This window comes from Symphodus melops (genome assembly GCF_947650265.1).
Source record: "Symphodus melops genome assembly, chromosome: 14".
Taxonomy (NCBI): Eukaryota; Metazoa; Chordata; class Actinopteri; order Labriformes; family Labridae; genus Symphodus; species Symphodus melops.
In genome coordinates this window covers 4,056,452-4,075,292 of record NC_136704.1, presented here as the reverse complement: position 1 = coordinate 4,075,292, position 18,841 = coordinate 4,056,452, and the positions used below count along the sequence as shown (strand labels likewise).

At 44.2% G+C, this 18,841-nt stretch overlaps 1 protein-coding gene across 1 annotated transcript; it reads right to left on the bottom strand.

The window, feature by feature from the left end:
• Nucleotides 1–2,679: 2,679 nt before the first annotated feature.
• Nucleotides 2,680–15,447, bottom strand: LOC306834635 (ras-related protein Rab-18). Its single transcript, XM_079360680.1, has 7 exons — nucleotides 14,968–15,447; nucleotides 12,238–12,293; nucleotides 8,435–8,496; nucleotides 7,487–7,559; nucleotides 5,961–6,079; nucleotides 5,444–5,510; nucleotides 2,680–4,499 (listed from the first exon to the last, which is right to left on the bottom strand). Exons 1-7 carry the CDS (start codon nucleotides 15,033–15,035, stop codon nucleotides 4,330–4,332), a joined length of 615 nt encoding a protein of 204 aa, XP_079216806.1. The 5' UTR covers nucleotides 15,036–15,447; the 3' UTR covers nucleotides 2,680–4,329.
• Between the last annotated feature and the right edge of the window lie 3,394 nt (nucleotides 15,448–18,841).

Here is an 18,841-nt window from a genome sequence, read left to right as displayed (position 1 = left end):
CAGCAAAAACCTCTTTAACAATTCAGGCCGAAGGAGCCAAAACAATTAAAAAGAAGAAAGCCGCCATTTTGGCTCCAAGAACCTCTAAATGTCTCCGTCAAAGAATAGTGTCGTTATTACCTTGAACCTGCATTCCTGTGTTTCTCATATTTAATCAACAGTGAGGACACATTTTAAGTAATGAACAATGAGCTGCAGTTTGAGCCAGTGATGAGTCAAACCATCTTCTTCTCTTTTTGCCCAGAGCTGGGGAGGTCCTCTGAGGGGAATGGAAAGAAAGGTGATTATAAATATTAAACCCCGAGAGCTGCGAGCTGTAAAAGTCTTCTGTCAAAGTGAACTTATAGGTGGCTTGCTGCACCTCCCGCTGTCAGCCGTATCACGTTCTCATTATTGCAGAGCTGTCATGGCAAAGATATTAGACTATCACAAGCGTAGACCTCTCTGGTATGGTTCGATCTCTTTCCAGTCACCCTCATGCTCTCTTCTTTACTCTTATAAGTCGGCATGGCAAAACAATTAGCTGATAGAAAACCGACAGTGAGCATGACAAAGTGAGCGACGTCTGACAACCCGACACCTTATGAAACGATGCCCGACGTCTCGTAACCTTTTTACACATGACAGCATGACGGCTCTCCTGAGAGCGAAGCCGTGAGGAGGAGCAGCGAGAGACAGGAGCGTGTTAATGAGATCCAGATCTGCTCCGTTAGCTTAGCGCCTGGATGCTCAGACAGCAGTCCATCAAGCTGCTCACAGGCCTCACAAGCAAGCTAGAGAGGCAATGTGACTAGAATAGCCGTGTGTGTGTGGGGTTAATACAACCGTTTACTGCTCCTGATTGAGCACGTTTTTTGAAATTGTCTCGTGTGTAACCAGCTTAAAGGAAGAATGAGCGACTTTTCGATCCAGTAGATGTCACACATTTGAGCAAGCATGAAAACCCAAACAGACTGTTTGGAGACACCGCTGCTATTCTTAAGCCGGCGCTCTCCTCCAGCGGCACACATCCAACCCACTGTTTGCACGAAGGAGTTACAAATTAGATCCAAAGCATCCCATGATTAAGCACCATGAAGCGCAAGCAGTCACCTGCAGCGTCAAAACTGTCGGCTGATACATCAAGTAAATGTGAGACATCAGCCTGGTCTGAGGAAATGTCCTTTTCATATTTTTCTACATGTTTTAGATCTTTAAAGACACAACTGGACAGATGGGGAGTTGTTTAGTCAATCCCACATTGAACAGCATCTCTGACTTGGCAGGTGAAAGGTTTATTCATAGAGCATTAAAAAGAGGATTTAGGAAAGCTTCTAAGAAACACTGCTTTACTTCACATGATGTGGAAATAGCAGGAATGTGAGTCGACCATCTTTGTAAATTCTTCTCAGATAATATCGAGCCTGTCAGCTTCGATCTGTGAGTCGCTGATGTTTTTTCCATGGTAGGTTTGAGGAAACAGCAGCGCTGCAGCTCGGCACATGCTTGGACCACATGAAGGCACTATTACACTGTGCGCCTCGGTTGTTGTTTGACTGAGACATATTTCCAGACGGCTGCCTGGACAGCAGGCAGGAGATGAGGGATTTGCTACAAGGGAAGGGTCCTCGCTGCCAGACCTAGACCCTTTCATAATCGCCCAGGAATTATGCACATCCCGGTTAAAGCAGTGGTAGAGTGAGTTATGGCTGTGGTGGTGTTTCCTGAAACGTCTGCCAACGAGATGATTTAGATAGATCACACGTCTCGGCTCGGAGGGTTCCTCGGACACTGTTTAAACACAGCGCTTTGTTCAGAGGACAGAGGAATGCGAAGGGCGCTGAGTGAAGAACCCATCACCTACCAGCCACATTTCCAACATGACAGTAGAGCTCTCTGCTTTTTTTCATTTACAGTAGAGCTGTAATAGTAACCGAGTCAAAAGCTTTAAACATCGAGGCTTTTTAAAAAAAAAAAAAAAAAAAAAAAGACTTAAGGATAAAAAAGCAATCTTCACTTCTGGGTCACAATACAGGCGTGGTGGTTCAGAGTCCTCCCGCTTCAGTTTCAAGCTTTGTTTTGGTCGACTCCGGACGATTCTGGTATGTTTCCTCCAATCAGTGACAGGGCACAGGTGAGTTTATGGGTGGATACAATCCAGTGATTGTGATCAAACGGGCAAACATGGCGGACGCTGACGTAGCAGCAAAGAAGAGAAAATATAAGCACAGTGAGCGCATGAAGCTCGAGAGTGAACCTTGGTCTGCTTCCTGTTGACAGCGGCGGTTAGCTCGTGATGTACAAGCAGTAAACATACACACGGCATCCTGCAGCGAGCGAGTGTTGTGTTTAAGAGCTGCCACACACAACGCTCCCGATTCCTGCTTTAACATGAATTAATGCGTCAACAGAGCCGGACGGGATATTTGAGGAAACGTAAGAGTGACTTTTATAATAATCTTTTTCATCTGACAACAAACATTTAATGCTTACAGCTTTTTTTTTTTTTTTTTTTTTTAACACATTCACTGATTTTGTAAATGCTAATAAATATCAAATAAAGAAGAATCTCAATTCCCTGAAATCTGTGATTTATTTTTTTTTAAATGTTGTTCAATAGGCTTAAAGCATCCGTGTGAAAATAACCAGCAGATAAATTCTTAGTCACAATAATCATTGACGGCAGACGGCAACAAAACATTTCCTTTTGTAGCTTAAAAAAAAAAAGATTTTTATTCCTTTTAATACAGCGGGAAGTTTGTAGTGAAATATGTATACATTCATCTTCACACAGGAGTCATCCCAACAAATTCCTTAAAATACACAATTTACAAGGTACGCATGTCCCAACATATTCACTGAACACAGGAGAGATAACGGAGTTAAAGCCTACTTCCTTTTTGTTTTAATGTAGCATTAAAATCAAAACTCATCCGCACTGTCTGACATCAGCTAAATATAAGTTACAGTAAAGAGCCTGAGGAGGCCGCTCACTGGACAAACAAACACAAAAAAAGATGGCACGCAGAGATTCACATGCAATTACAAAGAGATTTAAAAAAAAAACACTACTTGAACTCGCACTCGCGCCATTTTCACTGAATCCCTGTTCACACTCTCGCAGCCAGATTTTTCCCAGGATTTTCCAAGAACACACATCAGCATTCAGATTCTACAAACATGTTCAGAGGTCAGAGGTCACGGGTACAGTACATGTATAACTTGCTTCTCAGATACAAAAAACACACAGATAGGAGTACTGTGAAATCCATCAGCCATGTGGAGCACACAGCTCTTTTCTTTGATTTTCCAAACCCAGTGGAAACACCCTCATGACTCACTGGCCCGTCTTATATTGAACACTTTTCCTTTGTCTCTGTCCGGTCAAAACGGACGCAGCAGTGCTCGTGATATTACTGATATTATCTGTCTGAGTGACGGAGTGCCGGCGAGTCGCACTCCATTAAAGCAACTCGTTACGACGAAGGCGTGCAATTTTAAGAGGTTCCCTCGTCTTCGGGCACCCGGTGGAAAGCTCGGCACTGCCAATCTCTTTGATTCATGCACTCTTCAAAACACACCGCAGGTTTGAAGTCCAAGTCAATAAAAGCAGTAAGACGTCGTTCCAGACACTTGGTAACTCTATTATATTCTGAAGAAACGAGGCAGTTTGTGGAACAACAAAAGAAACACATGATCCAGGCCTTTAGACGGACGGAAAACAAGGGAGCCCGGCTTGATAAGCTTTCTCCAAGAGCAGCCTAATGTTCAGTCTGAGAGAGGGGAGGGGAGGGGGGGGGGCAGAGCAGAGGAAAGGCTAAGACTGGAGAGACGTTGGCTTTGTGTTGATACAGATGTGCTCGCTAAGGCAAGGTGCTCCGAGGATGATTAGCATGCTAGGAGGCGAAAAAATAAAACCTGTGGTCAGAACTGAATCCATTCTCATCATCATCATCATCATCATCATCATCATAACTCACACGTGTTTTCATTTGTGTGACTTTTGTTCTACACTCAATTAGTTCCTTCGATGTGCGAAGCGTTTATGTGAGAAGAGAACGGTTCGTGTTCTGACCCAGGTTCTAAAACGGCACAAAACTGCAACTCAAAACAAAAAGGAGGAGAAAACAAACAAACCCTCACTTGGTGTCCGTTAAGAGGAAGGCTGAGCTGCAGTTGCATATTAGCGCAGCATTGTTATTAGAAAGTGTGCAAAAAGTCTGTGTGTCAGTTCAGAGAGCTCGACGGTCGACCCTCAGACCTCAGCTCAGGACGAGGCGGCGGGGAGGGGGGCTGTGTTTGTGTTTGAGTGTGTGTGTGTGTTTGAACATGTGTGTGTGTGGACGTCGTCTACACCAGGGAGCAGTAGCCCCCGCAGGTTCCACCCCCCGCGTCTTCGTCGGTGAGCTGGACTCCTCGGCCGTGGTTCTCGCTCTGCCATAAACCGGGAGTCTGGATAATCTTCTCCACCAGCTCCTCAAACGCACACTGAACGCCGTCCCTGGTCTTGGCACTCGCCTCTGGAAGAACGCAGCGAGGAGGAGAAATAAAAACGTGAGAGGAGAGAGAGGTGAGGAGTTGGAGTTTATTGTCAGAGAAGCCGGTGGATGTATTCTGATAAGAGCTGGGCGGTGTATTGGCTTCCTGTCAGCCTGTATGGAAACTTTTTTTAATGGAGCATGTGATGTAGAAAACGAGGCTTTGGAAGATTTAGAAACATCCTGTCGTCTCCGGCTGCACTATGAAAACAAAAACACTTCAATAAAGCTTTAAAAGGTGATCACTGTGCAGGTCTGAGGGACGACTGAAGACGAGCAGAGAAGCTAACTTTACATGAACGCCTCCTTTAAGGATAGAAAACTGCTGCAGTAATAAATCAATAAATACAATGCAGGACTCACAGAGAGACACAGACTTGAAATAAAAAAAGGATACCGAGCATCAAACACGTGATCAGAAAGCAACAAAAGGAAAGATCTAATTCTTTCTATGTCTCACAGACGTCATGTTGCTTGTGCTCCCGTCTCTCTGTCTTCAAGTGCCGACCTTCAGAGCCGTACGAGTGAGTGAGGGAGACCAGCTCCGACAGGAAGAGTGAACCGAAGACGCTTATTAAAGACGTGACGTCCAAAACACATAAAGAAAGTACGAACCAGGGAACGACGAAATCAATTACATGAAAAAAATAATAAATGACAGGAGAATTTGATTTTAGTTTAAGTTCTTTGCTCAAATGGAAAATATTCTTTCTGATCCTTCCAGGTTTCATTTTTATAAAAGAAAAGTAAACTTCAGGAAACTCTGGAAAATATAAACGGAGAGGGAAATGGAAGATACAAAAGGCTTTTAGAAATAGAGCTGTGAGAGCCTTCCTCACAAACACGGACAGTTATTTCTAAATCTGTGTAAACGTCTCGTGCCCCGCAGGTCTGTGCCGAGCGGGGAATCCTCCTCCCCGACTTACCTATAAAAAGCATGGAATGTTTTCTTGCAAACTTCAAGCCTTCGGCCCTGTCCAGCTCGTGGTTTTCCTAAAACAAAAGAGAGGTAATGGCTTATTTGAGGTCTGCCGGGCGGAGCTGTCAGCCACTGTGGTCGTCACAGGGTGGAGAGGAAAAGTGATCTTCACAGACAAAGAACAGGACACAATAAATTCATAACGCTCTACTTAGTGGGCATTTTTATCCCGGTGAAAAAAAAAAAAGAACAGCTGCTTGAAATATGAACACGGCTCTGCCTCCGTCGTTTAGCTCCGTCATTTGTCAAACGGCTGGAAGCTGACTCTCATTATTTTAGCCGAATCTGCTCTGTGCAACAAACTCACAACTTCTTTAAGCTCTCCTTCGAGGTTTGGAAATCTGAATTAATCAGTGCAGACGAGCTGAGGCTGTAAGCAGGACACACAGACACACACACACACACACACACACAGACACACACACACACACACTTAAAGTTCCACCATGAACACACACACTCACCCTGTCGATTTTATTCCCCACCAGCATCTTGACGAGGTCGTTCCTCGTGCAGTACGTCTCTAACTCGTTGAGCCAGTTGTCGAGCTTGGTGAAGGTTTCCCGTCTCGTCACATCGTACACTGTGAATAAGAACATTTCAATCATTCACTTTAGCTCCGTCTTTAAATCTATCACACGTGTACATCTCTACATTTACTTTAGTTCAGCTGGTTTTCAGAAGGTCTACTAGAGGAGGTGTGGCTACATGTAAAAATAATATTAGTGATATGTTGAATGCATTAACCAGTGAAGAAGACTTGAAGGGTTAATGACTGAACATTTTGTTTGTATTGTCAGAAAATGTTCCTCGTCTGTTGACCTTGTAATTTTTCATCTGCAGCGTCAGCTGTGCGTCTCTCTCTAAGAAAACAACCAACATGGTGTCACCCCTTTATCTCTGAACGATCACAATCTGAATCTCACCAGGAGAGAGAGAGAGAGAGAGAGAGAGAGAGAGAGAGAGAGAGAGAGAGAGAGAGAGAGAGAGAGAGAGAGAGAGAGAGAGAGAGAGAGAGAGAGAGAGAGAGAGAGAGAGAGAGAGAGAGAGAGAGAGAGAGGAGAGAGAGAGAGAGAGAGAAGAGAGAGAGAGAGAGAGAGAGAGAGAGAGAGAGAGAGAGAGAGAGAGAGAGATTCAGAGGAGTGACCTTCAGAACTTCATACCTCTGGACGCTTCACTTCCTGTTCATAATGCATCTAGATCAGTGGTGCCCAAACTTTTTTTCTTGCGGGCCAAAATTGTCGCTTTAGAATTGCTCACGGGTCACAGGGTTTTTTTGTTTGTTTTTTTTTAAATATTGGAAGGAACTTTTTGTATTTCGACTTCTTCAAAAAATAATGTAAATACACAATAACTAATTGCAGTGGGAAACTGTTGTGTTCTAATTTTTTGGAAAGAATAGTCAGGCTTTTATAGGTCTCCCTCGCTAACATGAAGAAGAAAAAAAGAACGAAATATGCCATCTGATGAGGCCTGGGGCCAAAATCTTCTGATTCTTCGAACGAAGTAAAGGGCCACAAAAAATCCACTCAAGGGCCACAAATGGCCCCCGGGCCGCACTTTGGACACCCCTGGTCTAGATAGTCCTCACAGCAGCTCTATGTGCTCTATTTCTACATGTGATTAAGGGGCTGCAGAGGAAGTCTGTTTTAGAGCTTTAACTCACTTCCTGTGTGTGTGTTCATTTGCATAATTTACCGTACACGCATGTCCACACGACGACTCACACTTCACTATAAACTGACTTCCAGAGAGAGAGAGAGAGAGAGGTGTGTGTGTGTGTGTGTGTGTGTGTGAGGAGAGAGAGAGTGTTTATAGGTCACAGGATGAAAAGCCATCACTTTTCCTTTACAACTAGGGAAACGAACTCAGACAGACAGACAGACAGACAGACAGACAGACAGACAGACAGACAGACAGACAGACAGACAGACAGACAGACAGACAGACAGACAGACAGACAGACAGACAGACAGACAGACAGACTTACCCAGGATGACGCCCTGGGCGCCGCGGTAGTAGCTGGGCGTCAGAGTTCGGAAGCGCTCCTGTCCTGCAGTGTCCTGAAGATCAGAAACACGACATGACGCAGTGGAAGGAACAAACAGGCCGACTCTCGAGTCCCTCACAGGCCGGACATGGTGTTACAAGGGCGCCATCTTCTGGCCACTTGAGGGTACAGCACTCTTCTCTGAACCTCTGGTTTGTTCTTAACCTCGTCTTCACTTCCAGATGTTTCAGCACATTCGAGCCAGATCACAGTTTGTTTATGATGAGAGCAGGTCGACTTTCTAACATGTTGAATTCTTTAAGAAGTCACATGAATAATACATTTCTCTCGTTGGTCTCTTCAGTAAATGTTCGGGGGTTTACAGGTGTAACATTTTATTCTGAACAACACAAGCTGCTGACTGCTCTGCGTGGTTTGTATTGAAGGGAAAATTAAACTGTTTTTATTGACGCACGTTCATGGTTTCAACATGGAAAGTGAAACTTCGAGCTTTCAAAATCAGAGTCAGTAATGGGGGGACACACTTGGATTATCCTTCGTATTCAGTGAGCGTAAAAAAAACAAAACATGAAGGTCAGGACGGAACAGGAAGTCAATCAGGAGATGAAGAAATAAAAACATCCAGAATCAAAAAATTAAACCTCAAAACACGTCGTCGACCAACAAACGTGTCATTTTGTCTGCGTGTGCGATTGACACATGAAACACAGGCGTGGGACTCGTGCAGCTGAACAGTGATTTGTGTTAAATCGGATCTATTCTGGGAGCGCGTCTCTGTGCTGAAAGCTTCAAGAATGTTTCCAGAGATTGCAGCAAAATATTTGTGAAAGGCTGTCACCTCTGCCCTGGTTTGACACACGAGGAGGAGGCGCGTCTCTCCCGTCTCATGAGAGTCCCTGAACAATGTTTGGTTTTTGTTTTACTCACCCAGATGGCGAGCTTCGCCTTGTTACCGTCCACAGAAATGGTTTTCACTTTGAAGTCGACACCTGGACAAAAAACAAGACAGTCAGTGTGTGCGGTCGTGTTCTCCTGGTCACCCTCACAGCTCTCTGAGTTCAGAAGAACAAGTCTGGGACTTTATAAAGACATCGTCTTGAGATCAGAGACACACTGTGCATTATTACTCAGCATGCAATAACAAGACGTCCCATCCCTCCAGTGTTTTTAAGTTCTGCAACCGTCAAGAAACTTGAATTACTCCTTTTTAATCCTGCAGACACGGACGAAACCTGCACACAGCTCCTGATGTTTCATGTAAATTAAACGTGGTATCGAACCTTTGACGCACAGTAAGCCGTCCTCTTGGTGCGTGCTGTGTTACTTCCTGTGCTACGTTATGACGGCTACCTGACAACACGTCACCCCGGGACCATCACGTACTGTAGTGCAGTGCCGGTGTGCGGCTCCACTTTCAGAGCAGCTTTTTGGAAAACGTTTTACAGATTTATTTCAACGAAAATACAACAAGTCTACTCATCGGAAATTAAATATTGAAGTATTCTATTTGGACAGAAATGTTTAAGTTTAAATTATTTTATTGGGGGAAGTTGGTAGTTGGTCGTCTTTCGACTGCGAGGTTGAGGGTTCGATCCCCAGCTCCTGCAGCCACCCTGAACCCTGTGAATGTCTTTGAATTGTTTATTTTTCCCGGCTGCTGACTACATCTATGGTTTATGGATTACAAGAACAGACTGAAACAGAGCCCAGCCTTGCAGACAGCCTCTCATGTCCTGTGTTTAAAGCACGGACGCTCTGTTCACGCGTGTTCATCTCAGAGGGACAGGGTGTCCTTGTCACCTGCGTGAACCCTTCAGCTCTCAGAGGAAACAGACACTCTGTTGATCACCTTCCACTCATAAAGTAAACCTCCTGCACGGCCTGCACGGCGTGTGTGGATGACATGTCGGCCCACAGTTTTAGCATCCACTGACAGATTTAGCATTCCTGTGACTGACTTGTTTTTACAGATGAGGACGATATAAACTCACGCTGAGGATATATATGACACACAGTATCACACAGTGTGTTCACTTCACACACTAAATCACAACCACAGCTCTTCCTCTTCTCCAACATGTGTCAGACATTTCTCAAGCTTCAACTATTTATTCTTTTTTTTTTTTTTTAGCAGTCTACTCCAGTCAGCTGTCCTCTGAGGACGCACACGACACGCCGTAGCACGCTTCACCTACAAGTCCAGCTCAAGCTCGCTGCACTCCCAAACGCTGCGCAGCTTTGAATAGTCAGAAGACCAGAAACGTGCGATACGAGCTCGAGACCCTCGACCAATGAAACGGCCCCACATCAAACCTTATAGGCCAATACGTGGTGATCTAACAGAGCAGCACGCTGAGAGTTAGAGCCAAAGAGAGAGAGAGAGAGAGAATCCTCCTCGATTGAACCGCTGAAGGTGATCGGGTTTAAAGCACACAAACTGAGATCAAGTGATTCTGGATTCAAGTCTTTCTCGTCTGATGTGGGGAAGCTGGAGACGATGAACGAGGCTCCACTCCAACATAGTCATCTGTTTGGCACCAAGCTCACAGTTGGCCCAGTGAAACAGCAGTTATCTAAGCCGTGACCTTGAAAACAACAAAACGGTGTTTTAACTGCTTTGACCTCTCCTTGATTCTCTATTTGAGTTTGAACAAAGGCACGCACGTAACGGTGGAAAACACCACGTCAATAAGCTGATAAATCTGGAGTTCAACTAAAAAAAGCCATGAAGGCAGTTTGTGGTTGTTACAGCCTCAAGGCCCCGTGTCCTTGTTGGATAACATGATTTATAACATTAGTAGCTGATACGGTTCGCAGGCCCACCAGGACTTGGAAGAGCCTTCAGTCCTAATGTAGCAATAAGTTGAGGGTTTCATCAGCCGGGTCTGCAGCAGGGTTTACTTCTTCAAATCCAATTTCACTTTGAAATTCGTTTAATAGCCTTTTCAGGCCGGGAGAATGAGATTTGATCATGTTAACTTTCACTTCTAGCTCGCCAAGTCTTCAAACGCAGCTGTTAGCGAGCGTCCTCGCAGGCAGCCAGCTGACCTTGTTCTTCATTCCAGCGTTGCAAATATTTGACTACCAGAATGAAACACAGGGCGAACAGTCGACACAAGACTCAGCGAAGTGACTGAGCCCACTCTGGAGGAGATAACGGCGCCCTACTGTTTCCTGCTTTAATGCCACTGACACCCCGGGGGGGGCCTCATCAGGACCGGCGTGGACCACAGTTTGCTAATCCTGAAGCTCGCTTCACGCTTCATGTGTCACATGGTACAACATCTACTGTGAGGTAACAGCCGTGACCTTTCAACTATTTACACAACAGCTGAACTCTAACTCTTCTTCATGTGTTTGATTCAAGTCTTTATTTGTGGTGATGTTTAAAATCATAGGCTGAGTGGCGTCACTCGTGTCCTCCTGCAGGGGGGCGCTGGCGTCCCATCGGTGGCGGTCTCCATGCTGGACATGCTGTCTCACCGTGACGACATCTACGAGCCTTATCGTCTTATAAAAACTGAACGGTTGAGAAGAAGGAATTCAGCCCGTACAGTGTGTGTGGATCTTCTCACCAGGCCAATCATATTTTTTTAACCACTCTGTGATGCGACTCCTGGTTCTTCTGCCGCCAGCCAGAGGTGGCGACCTGCAGGATTCCTTTTTTTAACAGCAGAGGTGGCTGCTTGCTTCAAAACCCTGTGGCCATTCTGTTTGTAGTTCATTAGGAACACCCGACAGCATGTTGTAGTCCAGATTCACGGGAATAAAACGGTCATCACACCCGCACGCGGGCAGCTGCACACACCTGCACATTCACACACTGATGGTAGAGGCCGCTGTGTGACGTGTCCAGTTGTCACTTGGTGGTTAAGCGTCTGACACGTGTGGTGATCGAACCCCGCAGTTGGTGGAGTCGCTCACGTTGAGTCGACCGACTATACCCACTGAAGCCGCCATGCCGTGTCTGCAGAAGTATTTGATGCACTTAAGTGACAGCTGTCGTCACCATGGATACTTAACAGATTGGAACAGTAAAGTCTAAAGCTCAGCTCCTCAGTCTGGTCGAGAGATCACAGGAATGCCCGCCCATCTTTTTGATCACACAGGCCAACGCTACTTTATCAGACACTTCCCACGTGTTGCACTCTGACTATGTTGTGTTGACCTCGGGGAGAAGATTCAGATACACAAACCGATTCAAAGACTCCTTCATGCCGCCCTCAGATCAGCTCGTTGACGAGCAAATAATGAAGGATGAAGGAAAAAAACAGGAAGCTCCCGAGGTACCGGTACCTGCATCCGTGTACGTGTGTGTATATATGAAACAGGGTGTGTTTTAAAGGAGCATGTGCGCAGTGTGCATAGCAGTACGGAGTGTGTATGGATGTGTACGCAGACGCTGGGTAATTGGTAGCAGGGATAAACTCATGTTTTGCACATTAATTGTTTTTATTTGTTTCTTGTTTTGTATGCAGAGACAAATAAAGAAACACTGATCTTAATGTCTGTGTGTGAGCCTTTTACAGGCATCACTGTTAATCCTCACTGATATGTTCAACAACCGCCAGGATTCAATAACTGCTCCTTTATTAGGGTCAGAGTCTGAGTCTACTACCATCAGGGTCTGTGACTCATTTCGACTCTGCTGATGATGATGATGATGATGATCTCACTGTTGTTGTCACCACCTGACTGTGATCTGAAGTGACCTCAGACGTGTTGCTCACCTATCGTTGCCGTCTGCTCCGGGTCGAATGTGTCATCTGTGAATCTCAGGAGGAGGCTGCAGACAGGGACGAAGAACAAAACAAACGAAGCTGATGAATTCATAACAAACACAGGAGATTATGTCACACAGGTCGACGCAGCTTGAAGTCTTCGGGTCAGATTCTATGACCCCATTATTCACGTTACCAGAAACCCTTTGCACCGCCATCTCTTTCTTTTTGATCACTTTGTCCTTCGCTTGCGTTGCGTGAACCATCTCCAGTCCGATGATGTCACCACTAGATTGCAGTCAGGAGGTCAGGGTTCATTTCTCTCTCTGACTCATCGCAGACTTTAATCACAGCGCTGATGATTGGGATTAGACGGCTCTTTTCCTCTGACCCGGCCATGATTCTCTTATTTTTCTGGTGGGCCGTGAGGAGCAACGAGTGTTTATTGTTTGGAGTCCGTGTGAAGGATTAACTATGCACGGAGACGGCCAAGTTTAAAAATGCGTTCTGTTTGGGTCAGTTGCTCGTGGAAAATGAAACCTGTGTGTAACGTGCCAAGCAGTCATCACCCTGATGATTTAAGGGCTTTACAGATTGCAGGGAAACAAGTCAAACATCTGTTTGTTACTTAGAAATGAGTCCGCTCAGTAAAACCACTTGACAATAGAACAACAATTCAAATACTGACATTGGAGAATAATTCAAGCCTGAATTGGATTATTGTACTACTTATTGGATACCTATTATATGATTATAGGATATAGATTAATGGAAAAAACCCGCCATGGCCCAGGTGCTGTATTGTTTTGTTTTTTTTAAACTAGCTCTATGTTGTGAAATAAACTCAGTCGCTCGTCTGTGCTCAGTCGAAACAAAGAAAACTACCTGAACTGCCGGACGAGACAGGAACAGACCCGAGGTTTAAATCACAGATCAAACTATTCTCTTAGGATCACGCCAAAGCAGAGGGGGACATCACTGCTGACATCCTTTAAATAAAAATCTTTTCTATTAAGTAACACAGATACCTTCAATGCTGAACAACATAGGCAAAATGATTTTGCGTGGTTTAATAATGAGCTCATATATATTGCATTTCTATCAACCCGGAAAGCAAATGCACAAGATGTACGTCTACAAATAGAAACATGTATGACCGTGAAAAATGTGTAAAACCATGAAGACACAGCGAGGGAAACGTGTACACGTGTGCACATTCAAGCTCTGGACCATTTGTGCATCAACAAGAGGTTGTTTTTTCTTAAATGGAAAAACAATTGGAGCAACAAACGGAGCGTCAGGCAGCTCGTTGCTTATTGTGTAAAACAGTCCTTAAACTGTGGGAGTCACTCCATACCAGAGCTTGAAATGTGATGGTTGATGGCTCAGGCTGCTCATCAGGAGTCTGTCACGCTGTCTCCACCACATTCACACAGGCCAAAACACCAGACTGAGCTCGCCGCTGTCGACATGCTGTAAACTAGCGGTGGTAACATCACATGATCCTTCTGTGAATATCAGGCCAATCTGTGACAGATAGCAAAGGACATCTGATTGGCTAATCGTGGAAAAAATAACTCTCCCTGTAGTGAAAGCTGAACAGCACTTTAGTCTCTCTGGAGAGTCTGAGCCGACGACCTCTTAGATTTGTGCTCCTGTTCTTTTATTTTTACGTAAATCATGAGCGCTGCAGACTAGGGGAGTGAGGACTGGTCGAAATATCGTGATACATCAGTACAAATGAGTAGCAATAATCAGGTGAACGTCAGCCGCTGCAGAGAGAGACAGAGTTAGAAATTGAGGACGGGCTGGGCGATACGGACCAAAACTCATATCGTTCATTTTTTCGCTGAATGCCGACACTCGATATTTATCGATAAGTCTTATATTAACAGTAAGTTTGCACAAGATACAGTATAAACCACCTGTGTAAATGTTAATGCTAATAAATGTTCTGCAGCATGAAACAAACACAGGTGTGTTTTGTTATCAGCTAAGAGAGAGAGAGATCTACAGAAGACATGTGTAAGGTTATTTTAATGCAACATGAACTACATCAATATTAAAGATATTATCTTACACTATATCTTTTTATTGAAAATATATATCTTAAAAACTCGATACGAGTTTTAACACACCACCCAGTCCTTACACACAGACAGAAAATAAAAGGAGGTGAGAAGATAACAGGCAAACTGTGTAAATATCACAACATGAAGACACAGAAATAACAACAAACATGATGCAACTTTGAATGAGGAGCTCCAATCACCTCTCCATGTTATATAAATAAAAACATTAAAAACAAGCAGGTTAGCAGCTCCTAAATGAAGCTGTATCCATCACAATTATCTGCAATAAATGAGTGACTTACTTCTCCCATATGTTCCTTTTAAGCTGCTAAACTTACAGTGTTTTAAGCAGAGAATGAAGACATGGTAGGAGAAGGGTCTCTATTACAACATCTTCAAACAGCTCAGTCACATCCATCTACTGTCAGCTAGCTTAGCTTAGTTTAGCAGGACATGTACCTTACTGTGAGCATTATCTAAGCCGGAAAAACCCTGATACTGTGGCCTGTCTTTACATATTAAAAACAGACTACTAACTGAGATATTTTATAATCTCTATTGTTTTAAAATTTACATTTTAAGGGGGGTGTTGGTGCTATGCTAAAGCTAGCAGGCTAACGCTAACAGTGAGCCACGACATCATTTTCTTGGAGATATCTTATCTTACCTCGACTTGCCAACGCCACTTTCTCCTATAATTAATATTTTCAGCGTCGTTAGTACGTCGTCCTCCATGTCCCGTTAACTGTTAGCGGTGTTATTGTCAATAAAAAAAGCAAAAAAAAGGCTTGTTTTTTTAAAAAAGAGAGACGATCTTCAAAAACGTCCCTGTATACAGCCTGCAGCAAAGATGGAATGACAGCGAGAGATGTCTCACTCCGACCGTATCCGCTGTGACTTTTTTTGGCACTTCCGCTGTACACGGTGTCTGATGAGCTCATCTGGACGATTTATGACGATTACAAAAGGCAAGAAGACAGAGTCATGTGCAATCATAGCAGCACTTTAAAGTTACAGGCTCTCTAGGCCGTTATCATCTTCATGTAGGCTGCAACAGGGGCATCCTGGATGATAAACTGCACAGCATCATATGTAAATTAAACCAGTTAACAGGAACAGACATACAGGGGATTATAGTTAAAAAAACAAAAAAAAAACACCTAACCCAGGTTAGTGAGTTTCTACATATCTATTCCCATGAAACTTTTCAAGAATAAATAAGAGAACTCTAGCTCTATTGCAAAGTTAAACTCAGTAGTGTCAGATTTCCTTTTCCCAAAAACACTGCTACATGGAAAACCATCTGTAATGTTATTTACCTTCCATGTTGCTTCCCATAACGTGCAAATCTTTGAGCTTTTGGGGAAAACTTGGAACCAGTCTGACAGCCACAGCCAATACATTACTAGACTTTTCATTCAATGACCACTAACTTCCCTCTTTCACATTTCCGTTTGAATTGAATCGTCTTTATTGTCATTGTACCAGTACAACAAAATGTGCAGTACAATCCCTTAAAATGCAGAAATAATTTAATTTAAGATTAAAACCAGAAACAAGAATAGGCTAGACCTTCAATAGAAATATTTAAAAGGACAAGCTTACACACCAACATGCACACGCACACACACACACACCAACCATAGCAGCTTAAAATTGAGGACAGAAGAAAAAAGAAAAACAGTATAATGCAGAGACCCTGAGCAAAGATAGGCACATGTTGCAGACATTAGACATGACACAAATGGAGATTTACAGTTTGCAGGTATTTGTGTTGTTAAGCACTGTTCTAGCCTTTGGATAAAAACTGTTTTTAAGTCTATTAGTCCGAGCATTTAGGGACCTGAAACGTCTTAGGATCCCTTAGTATGATTTTAGCCCTACTTAGACAGCCAGAGCTGTACAGTTCTTCCAGGGTGGGGAGTGGGCAGCCAATGATCTTTTGGGCTGTGTTTACAACCTGTGTTTGCAGGGATTTCCAGTCAGCCGCCGTGCAGCTGGCAAACCACACACACATGCAGTAAGTCAGGATGCTTTCTATGGAGCAACGATAGAATGACACCAGGAGTTTCTGAGACAGATTGTTATTCCTGAGAACTCTCAGGAAGTACACACTCCCCAACAGACTGATGACCAAACTAATTCAATGATTGAGAATAAAGAAATAATCAAAAACATTCCTGACAAGCAGTCAGCAGCAGTGCGTCAGTCATAAAACAACAGAAATAAACAAACAGGCAAATAAAAACAAAGCAAATGTTTCAAAATTGGAAAAAAAAAAACATTCTGTGATTGTGTTGTTCATTTTTATTTATTTTTTGTGTCAGATTTTAAAAACAAAGCAAATGTTTCAAAATGGGAAAAAACAAAACAAACCCAAAACATTCTGTGATTGTGTTGTTCATTTTTTGGGGGGTGGGGGGCTATAGGAATTCCATCCAGTTTATTTAAAGACCTGGATGAATCTTTTCCACAGAGAGGGTTTCTTGGGTTTCTTCTGAAGCTCCTCTATCTTCCTCTTCAGATTGTCTGCTCTCTCCTCCAGTGTGTCGAGGAAGGTGTCTTGCTCGACGGCCTGTTGTTGAGCCTTTATCTTCATGAGGATGTTGTTTCTTTCTTCATGCCACTGCAGCTCTTCCCTATTTTGGTCATCCTTCGCCTGGGCCACTGCAGCCACAAGTCTGAGGGTTTCTTCCTCTCTTTGGGCCAAGGAAGTTTCCAGATCCTTATGAAGAGCCTTTTCCTTTTCAAAAGCTTCCTCGAGCTTCCTGGCTTTGAGAAGAGCCGCGTTTTCTGTGGCGTTCCTCTCCATCACCTCCAGCTTCAGGAGACAGATCCTAGTCTCATCTTTCATGCGAGCCTCGGCAGCCTCAGCTGCCTGAGTTCGGAGCTTTTGTTTCAGGTGAACCGTCTCGGCAATCAAAGCTGCATTTTCACTTTCCAACTTGATGCATGTCTCCCCTTTGCCTCTCAGGAAGTCCTGCTCAGCAACTTCGACCATCTTCACTCCTTTCTGCTGATAGAAGACCTCTGCAGGACCCATGCCCTTGGGCTTGGGATCTTGCTGTCTTGGAGGCTCTCTCCGGAGGATCTGTATGGAAGGCTGCCTCACATTACTCTGTGGTTCTTTACAGGAGTCAGCTGCCTGCCGTTTTGTAGGCTCTGATAACACTGCTAGTTGTTCTTGTCTCGTCACATGAACTCTTGGTTCCTCGGGGGTGCTGCCTATGTGTTTACGTTTGCTCTTACATTTTCTACCAGCTACCTGTGCTTGTTCTGGAACAACAGCTACCTGTGCTTGTTCTGGTACAACAGCTACCTGTGCTTGTTCTGGAACAACAGCTACCTGTGCTTGTTCTGGTACAACAGCTACCTGTGCTTGTTCTGGAACAACAGCTACCTGTGCTTGTTCTGGAACAACAGCTACCTGTGCTTGTTCTGGAACAACAGCTACCTGTGCTTGTTCTGGAACAACAGCTACCTGTGCTTGTTCTGGAACAACAGCTACCTGTGCTTGTTCTGGAACAACAGCTACCTGTGCTTGTTCTGGTACAACAGCTACCTGTGCTTGTTCTGGAACAACAGCTACCTGTGCTTGTTCTGGTACAACAGCTACCTGTGCTTGTTCTGGAACAACAGCTACCTGTGCTTGTTCTGGGGTGGAAACAACCTGTGATTGTGTTTGGAGGTGGGGATACTCGCTTTCCTGAAGCTCTGGGTTATTATCTGCCAGGTTTCTGTTCTGGAGCCGAGATTCACTCACAGGTTTGGGCGTCACAGTGACCCGTTGGCCTTCAGGTTTAAGAACTTCTCTTGTACTGTTGGTCACTTCCTGCTCGAGTGGCGCTGGAGCCTCTGAGCATTTTGAATTCCAGAAGACGAGGGACTTGATGTGTCTTATTGAGGGCATGTTTGTGCCTTTGTGTGTCTGATGATCTCTGATATCTCAAAACTTGTCTGAAGCCGATACTTTGCAAATCTCTCCTGTTGACTGCGTCTGTGTTCGAGTTCTGATCTCACCCAGACAGACCTTGTGCTTACTGAAGGTTCAAGAATGTCTTGTGACGTATCAAAGAACGTCTTGTGACGTATCAAAGAACGTCTTGTGACGTATCAAAGAACGTCTTGCGACATCAAAGAACGTCTTGCAGTATAGAATTTTATCTCCTCAAGCTCCGCCCATTTTAGTCATCAACGTCCCTAAATGACGGAACTATCCTAGCCAATCATAAAACAGGATCGGACCCATTTAAAAAAAAAAAAAAAAAGACCATATTTTCCCATATTCGTAGAAGTCAAATTACAAAGAGATGGACACTGCATATGTTCCGATAATCGCTTTAAATCAGCTTCTCATAACTTTCTCTGCTACAAAAACGGTTCATCTTTTTCATCACACAACACGTTCGCTCTGTCCGACATTTTTGGTTAAACGTTACCATGGTAACAGTTTGTACGCTCTTTCAACACCGTAAGAGGCTCGTGTAATTATATTCGCTTGAATGAGAATACTAGTGAGCACACTTACCTCTCGTCTGTGA